The sequence below is a fragment of the Macrotis lagotis genome, chromosome 5 (assembly GCF_037893015.1).
Source record: "Macrotis lagotis isolate mMagLag1 chromosome 5, bilby.v1.9.chrom.fasta, whole genome shotgun sequence".
NCBI lineage: Eukaryota > Metazoa > Chordata > Mammalia > Peramelemorphia > Peramelidae > Macrotis > Macrotis lagotis.
In genome coordinates this window covers 263,914,102-263,933,656 of record NC_133662.1, presented here as the reverse complement: position 1 = coordinate 263,933,656, position 19,555 = coordinate 263,914,102, and the positions used below count along the sequence as shown (strand labels likewise).

The 19,555-nt window shown below is 51.0% G+C and overlaps 1 protein-coding gene and 1 pseudogene across 7 annotated transcripts in view; both read right to left on the bottom strand.

Moving 5' to 3' along the window:
• Window positions 1-19,555, bottom strand: part of DGKD (diacylglycerol kinase delta) — an 82,570-nt gene that overhangs the window by 47,095 nt on the left and 15,920 nt on the right. For 3 of the 7 annotated variants that reach the window (XM_074189712.1, XM_074189714.1, XM_074189715.1), the window contains exon 3: window positions 15,743-15,823. In XM_074189712.1, coding sequence (XP_074045813.1) covers window positions 15,743-15,823 — 81 coding nt within the window. The other 4 variants (XM_074189718.1, XM_074189719.1, XM_074189717.1 and 1 more) reach the window with 4 other exon arrangements.
• On the bottom strand, window positions 15,830-19,550 carry LOC141489079 (SH3 domain-binding glutamic acid-rich-like protein 2 pseudogene; annotated as a pseudogene).

Here is a 19,555-nt window from a genome sequence, read left to right as displayed (position 1 = left end):
GATTATGAACAGGCAGTTTGCAGATGAAGAAATCAAAGTCATCCTCAATCATATGAATAATGCTCTAAATCACTACTGCTTAGAGAAATGCAAATGAAAACAATTCTGAGGTACTATCTCACACCTATTGGATTGGTTAATGTAAAAGGAGACAGGGGAAAATTGGGACATTAACATTTTTAATGTGAGTTGAGAACTGATCCAACCATTTGGGAAAGCAACTTGGGATGGCAGCCAAAGGCAGAGAGCTAGGGGGAGGACAGGGGACCGGGGGGACCTCAGGTCACAGGCTTGGAGTCAAATCTGGCCTCAGGCACTGGTAGGGTGAAGCTGTGTGAATCTCCACTTGCCTCAGTTTCCATATCTGCTGGAGAAGGAAGTGGCGAACCCCTCCAGGATCTGTGCCAAGAACCCTCAAAGGTCCCACTAGGGGAGGGAGGCCCATTTGTACAAGAATATCAACAGCATTTCATTTTGCAGTAGCAAAATATTGGAAAATGAGGAAATGGGAATTCTTCACCTGAGGAATGGCTGAACAGTTATGGTGTATGAGTGTGAGGAAATAGAGATATAAAGAACGATGAGCGGAAAAACCTGGACAGACTTACGCCCACTGGTCAAAGTGAAAAGAGCAGGACCAGAAGGAGAGTGAACACAGTGGCAGCTACTGTACGTGATGGAGTGGGAATGATTTAGTCATATTCAGCAATACCACGATCTGCCTCCAGAGAAATAACCAGGAGTCTGAATGAAGTGAAAACTTACTCTTTTTAATTTCTGCATTTTTTTGTTTTTAATTTTCCTTTGGATCTGTATTTTCTTTCCCCAAATGACTAATATGGTAATATGTTCTGCATGATCGACCATTTTAATCTAGATCAAATTGTGTACTCTTTCAGGGAGGGAGAGGGAAAATTTGGATCTCAATTTTTTTTAAAATGAATGTTAAAAATATTATTGTAATAAATGTAAAAATATTTTTAAAAGAAAATATTTATGAGATAATTTTATTACAAGAAAGGAGAAAGAGCAGATAAGAATCCTGAGGAGCACCCAGCAGGGCAGCTCTGGTGAGTGACCCGAGGCCTCGGGGATCTTCTTTTAAGAGGTTCTGGGAACCAGAAAAGAATAACGACTTCACTAATAGTTGGCCAAGCCAACTGTTGTCCACTGACTCAGCTCTGGGTTACCATGCATCTGTTGGTTGCGTGTCCCCCCGTTTCCCCTCCTTGGCTGTGAGCCCCCTCCCCCCGCACACAAAGTGGGAACCCAACAAGTGCTGGGAGTGGCTGCAGTGAGTCCCTCCGGCAGAGGGCTGGATGGGAGAGCGTGGTCAGCTACAGACAGGCAGCCCCTGGGTGTGGGAGGTGGGGGGACAGCCGGGTGGACTTTGTAACAGGGACACGAGAGAGGATCTGGAAGGGCCCTGCAAAGTACTTGAGTCCAAAGTTCTTAACCTGGTAATCATGGAAAAACTCCAGGGGCTTGTTGAACCAGGATGGGGGAAAATCACCTCTATTTCTACCATCTCTAACTGAAATTTAGCATTTTCTTCACTTAGGAAAGAAAGGTTGCACGCAGGCTTGGAGTCAGGAAGACCGGGTTCAAATCTGGCCTCAGGCACTAGTGGGGTGAAGCTGGGCGAATCTTCACTTGCCTCAGTTTCCACATCTGCTGGTGAAGGAAGTGGCAAACCCCTCCAGGATCTGTGCCAAGAACTCCCAAAGGGGGTGTGACTGAAAAGTCGCATGATCCTGAGGTTCCCCAGGGCCCACAAGGGGCTGGTTAAGAAACCTTACTGCAGGCCAAGCCTCTCATTGTACAGATGGGGAATCAGAGGCCTGAGAAATGGAGGTGCAGGGGGGGTACAGCCAAAGCCAGACAGACTGTGGGTGGCCCCTCTGGGCCGGCCGGCCACTGACCAACTGCCCAGGAGGTTCGCTAGAGAATGGCCTCCAGGGCGAGGTCCCCCGTCCCTGTCCCTGTCCCCTGTCCTCCCCCTAGCTCTCTGCCTTTGAGAGTAAAACCGACCTTTCCCAGTTTGGGCCTGCCCGCCCTCGGCAGGCCATGTGCTGATGGGTTCTGGGAAGCAGCTCCGCCAGGGCCAGCAGGCGTTGTGGTCAGTCTCCTTCTGGAGGCGAGGACCTTGTGGTCAGCCACTGCCATGAATTTAGAGCGTGCTTCTCGATAGACTTGTCTGACCAAGGTGTTGGCCGTGACAAGGATGCTGCTCGCTCCCCTGGACTGGCTGAAGAGTCGTGGGATTTCCTGTCTGTTCTCCTGCCTGTCCCCATGGGGGTGAGAAGTCCCAAACCTGGGAGCATCAGGGCCAGAAGGGGGCTGAGAAGGCGCCTGGCCTGATCACCAGAGAGGGAAAAGGGACTTGCCCAGGGTCCTATGACTACATAGCAAGTAGGGATGGGAGCTCTTGTGGAAGGAATGGGCCTATTTCCTGACTTTTTTTTTTTGGTTTTTGCAAGGCAGTGGGCTTAAGTGACTTGCCCAGGGTCACACAGCTAGGTAATTAAGCATCTGAGGTCATATTTGAATTCAGGTCCTCCTGCCTCTAGGGTTGGTGCTCTATCCACTGCGCCACCTAGCTGCCCCTGTTTCTTGACATGTTATTCACTTGAATGAAGCAGGAAACTGGTTCCTCCAGTGACCGAGCTCTGACGGCACAAATTCTTCAAAGAAAACCACAGTAATCTTAACTGATCTGCAGTTAAGTACAGTCTGCCTGGAGAAAAAATAGTACCTCTCAGCACCTGGATGAAAGCTTGAAGCCTGCCAGCGGTCTGCTCAGATGAATCCCCGCCCCCATCCTTGGGCAGCTCCTGAGAGTGGCGTGGCAGACACCCAAGGCCACGCACCCCTCCCTGACACAGACCGCTTTGGAGAGTCTCCTGATGTTCCAGTTGGCCCCCAGGCTGCCGAGGGGGTCTCTGAACACGTGCTCTCAGCCGGCATCCCCCCCACCAGAATCCTCCTTACCTGCTGGCATCCCCCTTCCTCCACCTCTCTGCCTGAAGTCGTCAACTGCTCCCAAAGTTCTCAGAACTGAAAAGAGCTGCGCCAAGCTGATAAAGCCCGGGCAGTGCCCGAAAGAGCTCTGGCACATTGGAGGGGTCGCCAGAAAAAAAACGAGGTCATTGTCATGTGACGCTGGCCCTGACCAAGGCAGGAGCCAAAGGCAGAGTCGGGGAAAGAGATTAAGGAGTTCAGAATTATTTTTTGCTAAATATAGCTGCTCTGGTTTGCTATTTTCTGAAGGTGGCTAAGAGTGGGTGTGGGATGAGATCTGATAAGTTCAGTCACTTCCTATTACTCACATCCTGCAGAAGCCCACTGACTACATCTGAAGCGGCATCCCCCACCCCAAAGACCCAAGGGAGCATGATGTTCCTCCTGGGGTCAAATGTGAACTGGCTGCAAGGGAAAACTCACCCCCAGGAATCAAGCAGCCAGCACAGACAAGTGAGGCTCCCCACTCACACGAGGGTCCGGGGGAGTCCGATTCCTCCCCACTCACCTGCTTCTCCCTTCCATTCCTTTTAGCATTCCCAGGGAAAAGGCTCTGGACGGATCCACCAGCCTCAGCTCAGCCCCGTGGCTGGGAAATGAGGGTGTTGGACAGGAGCCAGCGCCAATCTGGGGCTCTACTCCCTCACCTGTGAGGGCTCCCCTAAAGTCCGATCCAGATCAAAATCCAGAGGCCAACTCCCTCCCCCGGGCTCTGGGGGTAACTTTGCAGTTCACTTCAGAGACATGAGGAGGAATTCTGATCTGGCTTAGTTGGGGTAAGGGAGGGAAGGGACAGAGCAGCATCCCCCCATTTACCAACATAAGGTCCAAAGGGGTCCATGATCTCAACAGCAGGGGTGATGCCACGGGGCACATTTTACCTAGGACCAAACCAAAGGCAGAGAGGCTCACCCGGCAGCTGGTGAAACACCAGATGCCCGTGGCCATTTCCTGCAAGTTCAGATTCCTTGCTCTTCTCAGGAGGGCGGTCTTTGGCCTGCGTTCCCCCCCCCCATCCCCTGCAGCACGTGCTATTGCAGACAGCGCAGAGCTGCTTTCATTTGCATTTCCATTTCTCTCACCAGTCATAATGGACAGTAATTTTTATGACTATAAAATGCTGTTTTCTCCTTCCCACAACTGCCTTTTCATATCTTTTGACCATTTATCAGTTAGAAAAATGGTTCTGATTTTCCAAGTTTTGACTAAGTTCCATATAAATTTGAGAAACAAGGCCTTTATCAAAGAAACTGGCCGTCAACCTTTTTTTTCCTCCCAATTTCCAGCACTCCTAATTGTGTTTACCTTGGTCTGCACTTTGGAAACCCTTCTGAACTTCAATGAACAAACACATTCGCATCAGACCTCTCTGTGGCAGCAAGGAACTGGAAATTGCAGGGCTGCCCCTCAGCTGGGGATGGCTGAGAAGCTGCGGCAGACGCCTGGGACGGCGTCTGACTGGGCTCCACGCAGCGAGGGGAATGATTTCAGAAAAGACCCTAAGGTGTGAACTGCGGCAAAGTGAAGGGGGCTGGAGCAGGAGACCGCTGACCATCCCAGCAGCGCCCCAGGACTGATGCCAACTCTGGGGAAGAAGGCTTTCCACCTCTAGGGAAGACCAACCAACTAGGTACTGACTAAAGCAGATGATTTTCATATTCTTTTGATTTTCTCTTTGAGACACGGCTAATATGAAAATGTTCTTGTCTATTTAAAAAAATAAAAAAAGAGGCCCTGGAGCTCAAGAGTGTGTCTGGCCTGGCAGAGGGTGCTGAGAGATCTGTGGGGAGAGCCGGGGCTCAGAAAGCCCTGGCTCACAGGGAAGGGCCCTGGAGGCCCTGGTCTGAGTGGCAGAGGGGCAGGGGGAGGGCAAGCCCTCAGGGCCCTGGGCTCCTCCCCAGAACAGAGACTGAGGTGGGATCTCTGAGCGTGGCTGAGTCAGGACTCATTTCTGCAGGGGGAGAGGCTGCCACAGTTGATCATGGACCCCACCGAGTCGGGGAGAGGGGGGAGGACCCAGGACCCAGGACCCAGGTACCGGACAGAAACCAAGAAATCTGGAAGGAGGGAGGGTTTGGGGGAAAGGGGCTTCCAGTGGCACACTCAGCTGGCAAAGAGGCTCCTGTCCCTTCTGGCCCCCATGTCGCCACTGCCTTGGTGGGAGTCTCCTGAAACCTCAGTGCCCTCTGGGTCACCTCCCGTAGGTGGGCTCTCGATAAGAGACACAACATTTCAGTGTGGGAACTGACCAACAACCAAGAATGGGAAAGGAAGAGGACACACGGGAAGCCTGAGGGACGGATGCCAGTGGGGCGGCTCCTGGGGGGACCAGGATGTGAAATGACCCACCCTGGTGGGGAGACCCAAGAGGAAAGGCTGGGGCCGCCCGGTCATAACAAACGAGCACCTGCCAGCCTAGAACCCCGGGAACTGGTGGAGGCCGGGGCTGGGCCCGTGTGTGGCTCCTTTCTTTCCTCAGTCCTGTGACGGCCCAAATGGGGAGGAGGCGGAGCTCACCAGCCCTGGCAAACACATGAGGGAAATGGAGGTATCGAGACAGGAAGAAACAGGGCCCGGTCCCTGCCCCAAAGCAAGGCCCTCCTGAGGCCTGAAGAGGGGTGTGGTCCAGCCGAGGCCAATCGTCGGGCTGAGGTGGCCGAGCAAACAAGAGCCCCGAGTCCTCTGGCCTGGTCGAGCTGAGGGCCACTCTGGGAGAGGCCCTCGAGGGGGCTTCCCAAAGACCCTAACCTGAGATGGGTGACAAGGACAAGTGAGTTCCTCTCCTCCGACTCAGTCCGAAGTTAGATGTCTGCTCCCCAGATGGAGCTTGTGAGACCCCCAGGACCCATGTGGATAAGGTGGGGGAGGCGGGTCAAAACCCCTCAGCACACCCAGTCCCCAGCTCTGTTGCCAGCCTGAGAGCGCTGGTGCCAAGAGCTGTGGGAAAATGAGTGCGCCTCCTCCAGGGTCACATTCCTTTAGGGACCTGGGGGTGTTCTACTCCAGAGCAGGCTACAACTGGACCCTGGCAATCAGATTCTGTGGGTACCTTGACCGCTTTCCTAAGCAGAAAGCCAGAACTGGCGGTGTCCGGCTCTGCGCCGCAGGTTCAGAGATGCAGACGTTCGTTCCCCTGACACTGCCACAGGACAGCTGGGCGCCCACCCCACGCCTAGGTCACACACAGAGCTCCTGGATCCGGCGCCCCGCCCCAGAGCAGAAGGCAGCTCGAGCCCCTCGGTGCTCGCCCCCCACACTGGCGGTTCCAGATCTCCCACCACACCTCCTGCAGGGGACGCCTCTCTACATGTGGAACCGCCTCAACGGTCTCACTCGGAGAACGACAGACACAAACGATGGCGCTAGTAGGGATCCCACCACCCTGAGATGCAGGAGCTGTGGTTAGCCTGTGCTTCAGAGAAGTAAACTCAGGCAGAAAGGTCATCGAGCTGGACATGACTGGCCAAGGCCTGGAACCCTGATCTTGGGTGCAGGCCCCCAGCCCGTGCTCTCAGGGAGCGTGCTGGCCGCCTCCTGGGCCTTCCTTGCCCACCCTGCCCCCAGTCTGGTTGGACCTCCTCCCACGTGGCCCTGGGCCTGACCCGCCCCCCGCAGAAACAGTTTCTCTCATTAGAGTGACGCGGAGCAAGGGTCTGAGCGTACTGCAGGAACATCATAAACGCAGCTTGCCGAGAAGCTCGGGCACTCCCACCTTCCTACCTGTAAGCTTTCATCAGGTTCCTAAGGCTCAGAAAGCTACCTGGTCCCAAGGAAGCTTCTGTTTGAATTAGGGAGCCCAGAGGTCCTCCCAGTGTGAGAAGTCTTGGCCTGGTGCACTCCTAGGACGCCCTGGCCAATGACATTGGTGGCGAGGAGCCGGATCCAGAACCAGCCCTCGTCGACTGCTTGGCACCTCAGTTTCCCCATCCCCATTCTGATCTGAGGCCAGGGCAATGAATGGGTGTGGCACACCGCCAGACCCCTGATCGGCACCTCAGTGACCCCACAGGTAAAATGGGGGCTCTCTATGGGACTTCACAGGCCAGCTTCCCAAGCCGTGCCATGGACGAGGGGCCGCCGGAGTGCCCCTTCGAGGCCCTGGGCCTTGAGTGGGGTGCCCCGGCGGCTGCAGGCCTCTCTTCCCATTCTCTGCTCTCGCCAGAACCTTTCAGAAATCTAGACTGAGACGTGTGTCAAGCCCCCACCGAGGGAATCCTCGCCTCCGTCCAATCCTCTCTTCCAACCCCCAGGACTCCGGGCTGGCCGAGGTCAGAGGGCCCGGCCTCCCTCCTTGCTTACCCCAGGGTGGCCCCGCCCAGTCGGAGCTGCCACAGGTGAGCCGGTTACCAAAGCAACAGGACCACCACCGGACGGCTTCTGGTGAGGAGGGGGCCCCGCCTGGCACCGGCGCGGACTGGAGGGCAGCTGGAGCCCGTGCAGCCAGGAGGTGGATTGGGGCTGGGGGCCCTCTCCGGCTCCTCCACTCCAGGTATGTGCAAAGGTGAAGGAGAACCAGTTCCGACAAAAGGGCGGTTAAAGTCCTGGAATTCTTAGCAGGAAAGGGATTGTTCTAACACAGGCTGTGTACATTGGCCCATGGGTGTATTTACCCAGAGTTGGCTGCGCAGAGTACTGAAGGGAACCGGGAGAGCCGGAGCCTGTGCCCATGCTCTGCTTAGGAAGAAGGGACCCCCGACCCACAGTTTGAGGGGAATTCCTCCTTCCGTAGAGAAAGGGGAGGGTGAGGAGAGGGGCAGGGAGCTGGGCATTTCTGAGGCCCCTCCCATGGGCCAGGCTCTGTCTCAGTGGATCCTCAGGGACCCCTCCCCCCGGGGGCACACACAGAGCTCCTCCGGCCCCTCCTGGCCATCGCGAGGAGGCAGTGACTTGACAAGCTCCCCCCGCCACCTTCTGCATGGGCAGACAGCCTCTGAGATCCCCACTCTTCTGCCAGGGGCTCCCAAGGACCCAGAATCCTCCCCAGTCCTCTCTGGATCCATGGCCAGCAGCCCCCCCAGCCCCAGGACTGGACTCTATTTCCTGCAAAGGCGCAGGAACAAAAGCTTCTGTATTCATCCTCCCAATAAAAAGAATCACATGTCCCTCCTCAGAGCGCCCTGGGGCCCCAGCTTGGGCCCCCTGCCAGGGCCTCCCCACCTGCCCCGCAGGTTGCCCACAGAGGATGATGTTCTAAACTGGGGGGAGGTCGCTCCGGAGGATCAGCTCGGGCCCATCCTTTCCAGGCAGCCTCAGGGAGGAAGCAGCGCCTTTGGGGGGGCAGAGGAGGGAGGGCACAAGGAAGGCCGGCCAGCCCGAGGGCAGCCCTTTAATGTAAAGGAGAGAGAGGGCCAGAGGCCTTGGTGGCCTCAGGAGGAGCCCTGGGAGTTGGGCAGGACTTGGGAGTCTTTTCTCTTCCTCAGGAGAAAATGGCAAAAAGGCCCAGCTTCTCCTTAACTGCTTCATGGCTCCTTTTCTCCTCCCCAGGAATTGAAGGGACAGGACAAAAAAGTGTGGCCCCCTGTTTCCACCCCCCCAGGGAGACCTGGAGGAGAGCCCAGTCGGTCTTCTATGTCACTCACCTGCAGGTTAGTAGAGGAGGAGAGAACTCCGGGGCAGAAACCCGACACGAGCCTTGTGACCCTGGCGGCAGCCTCCATGGAAGCACCAGGGGTTGGCAGCATCTGACCACCCTCCCACACCCAGAGCCAGCCTAAGCCAAGAGTCAGGCCGGACCATCTCCAGGGCTCCAGCTCTGGAGGGGCTGGTATCTGCCCCGCAGATGTCTCGGGGGCCTGATCCTAGGTTCTCCGGGAAACAGGTGGCTCTGTTCCCTCCCTCAACAAGCCGAGAAGGGAAACCAAAGCTGAAATCTGAGGAAGGGTCACTCAGGGGAGGCCCAAAGTCTTCCCACAGACAGATTTCTACTTCAATCCAGTCTCCCCTTGGCCACAGTGGAGACCCTGCCACCTGTGACCCCGGGCAGTCACTAACCCTCTGGGATTCCTGGAGGCCACAGCCCGATTGCCCACACATGCCCACCCCTCCCCCGCCATCACCATGGCTTCTGCATGACCATCGCCCTCAGCCCTTCAGAGACAGGTGCTATGACTGGGAATTAAGGAAATGCCATCGGAGCAGCTGACAGCTGACTTCACACCGACCCACAGACGAGGAGGTCAAGTGACAACAGGTGACAAAGGCCACACAGGCGGAGAAAGAACTACGGACGCCAACAGGCCAGCCAAGCTGGACAGCAACTGCAATTCCACTAACAAAAGTCTCAACAAGCCAGCTGTGCCCGAGGGCAGGCGAAGGGGAAGGGTCCAAGTGGGCAGAAGACGAGGAGCGGTTCTGTGGCCGGAGGGGGACATGGACGCCCACCTGGGCAACCGCATGGCAAACCAATGGCAGCCCATGTGTAAAGAAACATTTGTTTGCCATAAGAAACAACAGGCACTGAGAACTTGGGGCAAAATATATGAACTGAGGAACATGGTGACTGGAAGCGGGACCAGAAGAAGCTGAGGCCTACTGGCCCAGTGGACACAGGTGGAAGGGGAGGGTCTTCTGACAAAGCCACCAATGAGCTGGTTTTCTTTGCCACTTACTTGTTACAAGGGAAGGTCCCATGGGGGAGAGGGGTGACAACACTAGTTTTAAAAAGCATTTCAAAGTAGCAGCACAACAAAGGACCCCGGGGCCCAGGGCTGGGAGAAACCTCAAAGACCATCAGGCCAACCCCCTCGATTTAGAGAGGAGACTCAGGGAGGTGAGGTCACCCAAGGCCGGGACCTGCCTGCCCAAGGTCGTCCATTCACAAAGGCTTGGGGGCAGCTACGTGGTGCAGTGGACAGAGCACCGGCCCTGGAGTCAGGAGGACCTGAGTTCAAATCCGACCTCACACACGTAATACTTACTTAGCTATGTGACCTTCAGCAAGTCACTTAGCCCCACTGTCTTGCAAAACTACTAAAAAAAAGTCTCAAAGGTAGATTTGAAGGACTCAGACTTTGAAAGTGTGTCCCCCCCCCCCCAGGGCAACTTGAAGCCCCTGGCCCAGGCACCTTCTGCCCACCCAGAGCCACCCCCAGCCTCACCCTTGCTAACAATTCAATCCCTCTTCTGCTCCTTGGATGGCAGGCGGCCCTCAGTTTAGAAAACACACAGGACAAGCTCAGGAACTCCTCCCCAGCCCCCCCCCCCCGCTCCCCTCCCCCTCCCTCTCTTCTCTGGCTCTCTACCTTCAGACCTTTGCCAAAAAGGATGTGAAAATGAGAAGTAGTCAACAAGCCCTCCCTGGCTGAGGGGGACTCCGGGCTGGGGCTCCCACAGTCCGGGCCCAGGTTTCCCTCAGAGGACTCACAGCAAGACCAGTCCAAGGACTGCGACTGCTGAGGAAGGGGGAGGCTTCAAGCCATCCCCCAGCCCCACGCCCAGATCAGAGACAGTGAAGGGATCCAATTTAAATTCTCTCCTTATCATCCTAGAGACTGAAAAAGACCCCAGAGGCCATCCCTCAACCTCCTCAGTGGGACAAGAGGGGAAACTTGAGATCCAGAGAGCTTAGGGGACGTCCATGTGGTCACATGGTAGAGACAAAGGCAGGAGCTGAACCCCGGATCTCCGTTTCCAGGGTGGCTATGTGATGTTTGTCCTTTGTTCTTGGGGAAGATCAGGGAGGTGAGGCATGACAAGCACGTGATTTGGGGGGGTACTAAGTCCCCAGCCTCACTCTCTCGTCCAGAGCCCTACGGGTCCGGGGCCAGACAAGGATGAGGACGTGGGTCAGGCTTGGAGTCAGGAAGACTTCGCTTCATGTCTTTGAATTCATCCTGAGACACTTACTAGCCAAGTGACCCTGGGCAGTCATTCAACTGGCACAGTTTCCTCATCTGAACAATGAGCTAGAGAAGGGTGAGGCAAGGCAAACCTCTCCAGAACCTTCCCAAGAAAACTGGTCCCTGAGTCAGGTTTGCCACCTGATTCCACAGTTAGGCTTTGCTCTGCCCCCGCTTAACCTCAGCCCCCAGATCTCTGGTGTTCCGCAGCTTCCCCCTGTCCGTGCCTTGACTCTCCTGGGTCCTCCCAGCCTGGACTTCCTTTTCTCAGCTCAGGGCTCTTCCTATTACCCTCTTTCCTACTCTGACTACTGACCACGTCTGGACATCTCGACTTCCTCTAAGGGGTGGGAGGCATCTGACAGCCAGGGAAGCCTGGGGTGCCAGGATACTAAGCATCCCATTATGCTCAAAGCCCCCCATGACAAGAAGTTGCCCAGGCACAACCCCACTCAGAGGTGAGGGGAGGAGAGAAGCCTGGGCAACACCCCCCCCCACGCTAAGGCCCCACTAAGTCTCCAGGGACAAATATAAAATGCTCCCTGCCAGCCTGCCCCTGTACCTTACCCCTCCTCAGCCCCAGGTCCAGTGACTCCACTCCAGCTGTTGGACATTCTGGGGTCACTAACTACAACAATGCCAGTAGAAAGAACAAACAGGGCTAGAAAGAAGAGGCCCCCCAACCTGGTCCCCTGCGGAGGGGAGGGGGCCACAAGGGCTCCACATAGACCACCTTTTCAATGTATTGATCATTTCACTATTCAACTAGCCTGGGCAACTTCTTGTCATCCTGGGAAAAACTAGAGTGATGTAAACCAGTCCTGAAGACATCACTAAGAACTCAGCACTTTTGGGGTTATTTTGCAAGGTAGTAGGGTTAAGTGACTTGCCCAAGGTCACTCACCTGGGTCATTATGAAGTGTCTGAGGGCGCATTTGAACTCAGGTCCTCCTCATTCTACGGCTGGTGCTCTATCCCCTGCGCCACCTAGCTGCCTTTCAACTCAATATTTTTTACATGTTGCAGAATAAAAAAACCAAGTTTGGCCCAGAAGGGCTATGGGACACTGGGGAGATTTGCTGACGTTTTCAATGGAGAAATCCATTTTGCTGATTTTTTTTTCTAAACTCTTCTTCTTTTTCTTTAAAATTTTTTTTGGTCATATAGGACAGTTCTCTAGGAGGGCGGGGGGGGGGGGGGAGGAAATAGGAGAAATTGAGGCAATCACTGTGCTCTTTTTCTTGTTCCCTTAAGTCACGACCACACAGGTGGAACAAATGGAAGTTTGCCTCAGTCACTTCTATTTCTTACGGCAAGGAGACTGACTAGCTGATGCAGGTGGTAAGAATGCACCACTGATGAGGCAGCCCAGGCTGCTGGGGGGGATCAAGCTCACTGCTCCCCAGGGTGAGGAGCCCACCCCAAAAGCTGCCCCTCCTAAACTGTCACCTCAGAGCCTTTCTCCTGGGGGTTTCTCTGGTCCACTGAGGAAGGAGCAGGACCTGACCTGGGGAGCAGGCCTTAAGGTGAAGCAACTTGAGGTCCCCCAAAACACCATTCCCCCATGCCAGCTTCTAGGTGAGGTCCATGCCTGAGCCCCATCTTGGGCAGGGTGGTCTCTCTCTCTCTCTCTCTCTCTCTCTCTGTTTGGTCTTCAAGCTACGTACCCCTGCCCACCACTCTCAAGGACGCCAGCTCCAGGTGGGGAGGTGTTCTTTTCTGTTTGGGTGTCCTTTAAGGACCCTTAAAGTTTCCCAGGAAAGGGCAAGCACCAGGGGGAGCTAGCAGAGAGCAGGAGGCACCACCATGGAAGCGACAAAGGGTGCCAAGAGGGAGGATGGGGGATCAGCCCATGTGCTAGTGGGGAAAGGGCAAGGAGAGCCACAAGTCAGAAAGTCTATCCAGGGGTGGAGGGCATGGACAATGGTGATGTACTCATCATTGTCATCCAGCTGGGATGGAACCTGCCTCCTTCTGGAAGGACAGTCTCCAAGGGTCTCAAAAAGCCATGTCCTTTTTAAAAAAAATAATGGTCCATAAACTCCAAATGCAAACCAAAGAACTCTGAAATGACATATACGTTTTGCTCTCCAAGGCTTTGCTGGGATACTTCTGGAAGGCAATCAGGTAGAACTGCCCACCTCCCCTATTTCCTGTCCCTGATCGGTGGCACCCGAAACCCCACCGTAGGGGCAGGAAACATTCGAATGGCTGTTTCCCTGGGTGGTCAGCCACATTTTTGGCTCCTGGATGTTCTAGGTGGAAAATTGTCAGGTGTCCATTGGCAGAGTAACGGGGACTTGGGTAAAGGCATTTAGGCTTCACTCTACATTAGATTCATCAACAAGGAAGTGTTTGTTTTCTTTTAAACTTGAGGGAGAGGGAAGTGAAGATGGAAGAGACAATAAATGCCCAAAAATTTAAAGAGAGAGAGAGAGAAATTTAAATTTCCTTCTGTCTAAGAGAAAACTAGAGAAAATATTACTGGGAAAAAACTCAAAACAGGAATTATTAGAGGCTTGAAGGATCCAGAGAGAAAAATATTCCCTGACTTTTCAGCTAGGAGGCTGGGGTCCTGAGAGGCTTGTGTAACTCGTCTGGGGTCCATGACAATTGAGCCAGCACCCTTCCCTCCCATCAAAAGGCTGCTCTCCTTCTCTAGGAGCCTGTGAGTCAAGAAAAATGGAAAACGATCAAGAACAGTAGGAGACAGGGACCTGATATGCTGTACAGTGGTCTTGCCATCAACTGGAGAACAGAGACAAATTAAGGAACATTCAGGGCCCAGAACAGGATGGTCTCAGAGGAAGCTGAGGCCGAGTGAAGGGAGCAGAACCAGGGGAGTGATTTATACAACAATGTAAAAAAGACAAACAACTTTGAAATCTGATCAACTCAGATCCCCCACATCCTGAAAGAGGTGTGAAGACCTCAAGAGTATAGACCGAGACATATTTATGTTTTTGGACACAGCTGATGTGAGAATTTAGTTCAGAAAAAAAGCATCTTCCAATCTAGGCTGAGTAAAGGAGGAAGCAAAGCAAAGGTCATTTAAAAATCTCACCACATATGAAAAGAATGAAGAGAATATTCTGGGGCAAAGCCCAAGAAAAGGGATTAGGTCTCAGAGTTTACTACAAGAGGAAAGTAGAGGAAAAGAGGGAAAAACTGCACAACGATTTCTTGGAATGGGAGCCCCCAAGAAGGTGATTCAGAAAATGAAGTGGATGATGGGGCAGCCAGGCTTTTTGGGGGACGGACAAGGAAAGCATTTCAAAAAAGAATAAGAACACAAGTTGGACCCAGAATCTGGGCTCGGGCCGAGCTGCTGAGGGGGGGGGGTACCCCAGCACATCAAAAAAACAGAAGAGACTTTGATGGAGGGAACAGATGTCATTATAACCGTGAAGCTAACTGCCTAAACTTGCAGCTTACCAACTTGCAGCACATAAGAAATAGGCCACTTAAGAGAAGCTGGAGGGTCTGGTGGAAACATGGGATGAAGAGGCAGAGACTTGGATTCAAATCTCTCCTCTCCCATGGACAACCTATAGGACCTGAGTCTTGTCACAACTTCTCTAAGCCTCATTTCTTCACCTATAAAATGGAGGAATTAGACTAGAGGCCCTTCCAGAAAGGCTTATGTTTCAAGCAAATTAAAAAACAAAATAAAACAAAACCAAGAGTTACCATCCTCATTTCAGAGAAGGCTTCCATAAATACCTATAAGATCCAGAGAGACGACAGGAAAACCCCAGGAAGCTTGAAGGTGCCAGAGATAATGAAATCCTATCAGGATTAACTGTTACTGTACAGCAGAGTAGAGCAGAGCAGAGCAGAGCATCAAAGTCCACCAAGAAAAAGTAAAATGCAAAAAAAAAAAAAGTACAATAAGAAACTGGAGCAAACTCTTGGATTTCTCCTTCAGAAAGCAACAGACAGAAAGAGAAACAAGAGATTTGATAGAGGGCTGGAAAATAGTGGCGAAATCTGGGATCATTCCTGAATGGCAGTATGAAAGATAACATTGATTGTTCAGATTGTTCAGATCACCTTTACAAAAGGTGGGGCATCAAAAAATCAAATAAAGTAAGGCAAGTCAGGGAAGAAAACCACAACACACATTTTGTAGACCATAAGCAGAGTCATCCATAAAGGAAGTCTGAACAACAAGCAGAGAAGTGAGCGAAGACAAATGAATGGATCTAAAAACAAGTCAGAGGAATGACAAGTAATTAACGTCAAAGAAAATAAAACCAAGCAGACGCCATAGTCCATGGCGTGCAGCTACAGCAGCCCTCTGGGGAAATTTCTCTACCCATTTTAAACATACATTAAAACCAAGCTCGCATGTAGTTTTAAAAAACCCAGTCATTAACATAAGCTGATGATTCCATAACAAAAAAGAAATCTGGTAGATCCAAGGAAGAATCCAGTTTCCCTTATCATTTCATCAGTATGGGGACAGGGAGAGGGGAGAACTCCCTGCAGGGAAGCAATTAAAGCATAGAGCAAACCATGGACTTGGGAGCCAAGGATGAGGGCACTGTGAGCTGAGGTGGTGACCCCGGGTCGGGGAGGGCATGACCCCAAGGTTGGGCATCCCAGGCCAGCCTCTGTCCGTCACAGCCCTGCTGGCTCCACTAGACTACAAGCCCCAACCACGATTGGGACCCCAGGCACTGGCCATCTGCCAATCAACTGCTCTCCTCCAACCTCCTCTTTTTTGTTGCTTCCTTACCGACTGTCAGTCAGAGATCAATTGTGAGAATTGACCACTGATCCTTCACCAGAAAGCAGAGACTGAAAAGGTACTGGGGGACTCCAAAGGTTGAGCAGAGGCAACCGCAAAAGACCCAAGGAGGGTGGCAGACGAAGCTTACCGTGAAACTGTTGTTAACGTTTTTGGTACTAGATTCGGCCACGCTTGCATCCGTGAGGTCCACTTCATCAAAAATGATGGACTAGAAAGAAAAAAAAAGCGCAAGTTCTGAATTCTGATGCCCAACAAGGCAGGTGTGCCTGACTCCTAAGAAAGTCCTAGGGCTGTTCTAGAACCTCAGAGGCTCTTCCTTCCCAAGGGCTACCCACCACTCACCCAAACAGGGACAAGTGGTCAGGCTTTCCTGGGGAAGACCCGGGAACCAGCCGGGAGTAGTGCTATCCAAGCAAACACTCTTCTAATTTTTAAATGCTCTTGGATTAAACTCAAAGATAAAGGGCTCCAGCTGGCCAGAGGATGACTTAGAAAACCACAAATTAACATTCTCTTTGGTGGACTTTTTAGCTATTATTTTTTTTTTTTAACATTTTCCAGTTACATTTCAGTCGGGCCCAGCTGCCTTGAGTTTGGCACCTCTGGTCTAGACGATCTTTAGGGTCCCTTCCAACTTTATTTTTTTTAATTTTTTTTTTTTAGAGGTATCAGTATCATTTAATGACTCATCAATGGGTACACAAAATATAACTAACCAAGAGCTCCCTTTTCAAAAATATAATTCCTATACAAGACAGTAAGTAGCTATTGGGGAGGGTACACTAAAAATATATTTGGGGATATATATACATATATATATATATGTATATATGCATATATTACAAATAAACACACATATATGCAATACATCTCTGTAGTCACAAAAATTTTAGATGTAAGTCAAACAATTTTCTTATAAAGTTTTGATTAAATTAGTACATGGCCATCACAATTTAAAACATCTCTGACAAATATCTTATAGCATTTAAGTGAAAAAGTTCTCTAAGGAGGCAGAAAAAAAACTCCAAACGACCCAAGTAACTTTTCAAAATATCATTAGAGTTTTCAATACTCGAGATTTTCCTCAATTCAAGTCACTTATTTCATTGTGACAATGAACTTAGAATTATTTTTATCATTTGAAGAGCTCTTATTACAGTAAGCAAGCTGTAACATCAAAGGTTATATATATGTGGTATTTACAAATAGCAGAAATATCACCATTCCTAATTATGAGTCGTTTTTCTTCATTCCCCTGCTTGTTCTAAGCATCATCCCCCCTCCCCCTTTCCTGATTGAAGAGATGCAAATGTCCTAATAAACTAATTTCAAGAACATGATCTGGGCAGCGATAGCTTAAAGGAACTAACTAACTAAGATGGGTATACGCTACAATACTGTTAGGGATGCTACATTTATTATCTGGCGACTGCTATCCATTTATCTTTGAAACTATGAAGGAAGACTATCAGTACCCAGGAAAGACACCCCCAAGACAGCTCATCAAATGTAGATAAATCCAAAAAATAATGAACAATCCACTGTATGGCCTATTTGATTTACACATTTTTGTAATGCCCAGTGGTCCCCCATCTTTGGATAGCACTTTTTCAGTGGCAAGCAAAGTGCTGATGATGCATGTGGCTTTTATCACAGTGATCCATTAGGTAAGTGGCTGTTTGATGAACACCACACTTGCTCTTCCAAATTTGCTTTAGGCCCTCTTGGTTTTCTTTCCATTCTTAGGGCTCTGCCTTTGATGGCAATCTTGCTTTCAGACCTAAGAATGAAAATACTGTGTTGCTTTCCTTTGATTCAAAAAAGCTGTCATAATCACCACAGTATCGATCTCCATTGAATATTTGTGGTGGCATTGGATTGCCCTGAGCTGGTTTTTTTTCTGGAGGAATGTTCTTGTACATCCACTGTCTTTGCTTCTCTGACACTGTGATATCTACCTCCTCAAATTCTATCTTATTGGCTTCCAGAAAATGAACTACATCTTGTTGTTTCTTCTTTATCACCACAAAGCCCGAAAAGGAGGTGACGAACACTTAGATGACCATTGTCTTGCTTCATCTGATTCCCCTTCCCCTCCTTAAAGTTGGAAGACTTTAAATTTAGGATCTGAATTTTGGATTCTCTTTTGCAAAATGGACCCAGTATTTTGAAGGTCCCTCCACTCAATTCAATTACATTTGAGTCTGTGAAGGTGGAGGTAAAGAGGAGGAGAAGACTCAATTATCAACTCCCTTCATTCTTCTCCCTCAAAAATCCCCACCACTTACTCTGGGGCAAAAACAACCCACCATCTTCCATCCAAAAACCAGGCTCCATCATGAATTGCCCTGAAATTGCTCCTCTGGGCTCTGACTTAGTTTCTATGACAATACAGAAGAAAATGTATAAAGTCAGTTTGAAAAAAGGATGCCAAGCATCACAAGGAAGCCAATTGAAACCATATGATCAGGACAGTTAGATAGCACAGTAGATACAGTCCCAGCTTTGGAGTCAGGAGGACCTCAGTTCAAATGTGACCTCAGACACTTCATAATTATCTAGCTGTGTGACCTTGGGCAAGTCACTTAACCCCATTGCCTTGCAAAAAAAAAAGAAACCATATGATCAGGCTAAAACCTTGTTTGCATCTAATAAGGTGGAACTGGAGATAGAGAAAGGGGAAAGCCCAGGCTTGCATTCATCAGGCCAAAAGGGAGGGAGTCGCGGTCAGAGGGCAGACCACATGCAAACCAGCTGGAAGTGTTCTGGGGCCCTGAAGCTCACTCTGAGCTACTTCCTACATGTACCATTAACAAAGTCTTCCCTCCCCCTCCCCAATATCGCTGGCTGTGATTTCTGTCATGATTACTACCATGGCCCCCACCATTCTCATCTGAAGAACATCCAGAGTATGGCAACCAGGACTCTGAAGGCCCCTGAGATCCTACCCCAACAAGATGGATGAAGGAATACAGGTGCTTGGGCAAGATAGGAGAAGGCTCAGGCTGTTCCTTGAAAGAGGGAGGAGTAATGGAAAAAGGCTGCAAAGCTTCCAAGTGGAATGGGCTGATCAGGTGTGGGGTAGAAGGGAGTCCTGTTGGGTGTGGCCTCTCAGGTCCTCCACCTTTGTGCCCTCCTGGTTTGGTTTCAAATGGCTATACCTCATTAGAACAGAAAGTAAAATATGGTAGCAGTCTGGGAGAAGTGGGAATAAGGGCTACATAGACTTTGATCAGTTTTCCTCATTTCTTCCTTCTTCTGGTTCAAGGCCCTTATCAAGGCAGGGGGCACCCCGGGCTGAACAAGCCTCCCTTCTCCCAATCCAAGCAGCTGCTGGAACCTGGAGTCCTATCTAATAGACTCACCCACCTACTCACCTGAACACACACACACATACAAAGACACACACCACACTCTGATAAGAGATAGTCGTCACACACATCTGTCATTACTTATGCATGAACATGTAAATCTGATGCCTGCCTAGAGATGGGGCCTGGGGCCCAGGACCCATAAGGCCAAGTGAAGGGGGATGATAGGTGGATGCTGATGAATGAGAAGCCAGAAGCCCAGTCCACTACAAATGCTAGAGGAAAAGTTTTGGGAAAGAAAGAACCTACTAGAAACTGGTGATTCGCAACATTTTTAAATACAAATACTAAATAGTTGAATGTTTGGCTGTTTCTGTGACACTATTTTTCTCCTTCCTTTTTTTCCCCCTCTCATTTTATTTTTGTCCTTGGAAAAAAGTGTCATATTTTAAAAAGTTTTTAAATAAAAAGCCATTAGGTAACAAATATCTGCTCCCCCTCCCCTTTGAGATATGAGATCTTCAAGCCCTTCCTTGGGATCACTGGCCCCTCCAAGGCTACTCCCTGTTTGTCACCGCCCCTGAGGAGGGTGGAGGGGGCTCCCCTGCCTCACTGGGGGCTGCTGCTCA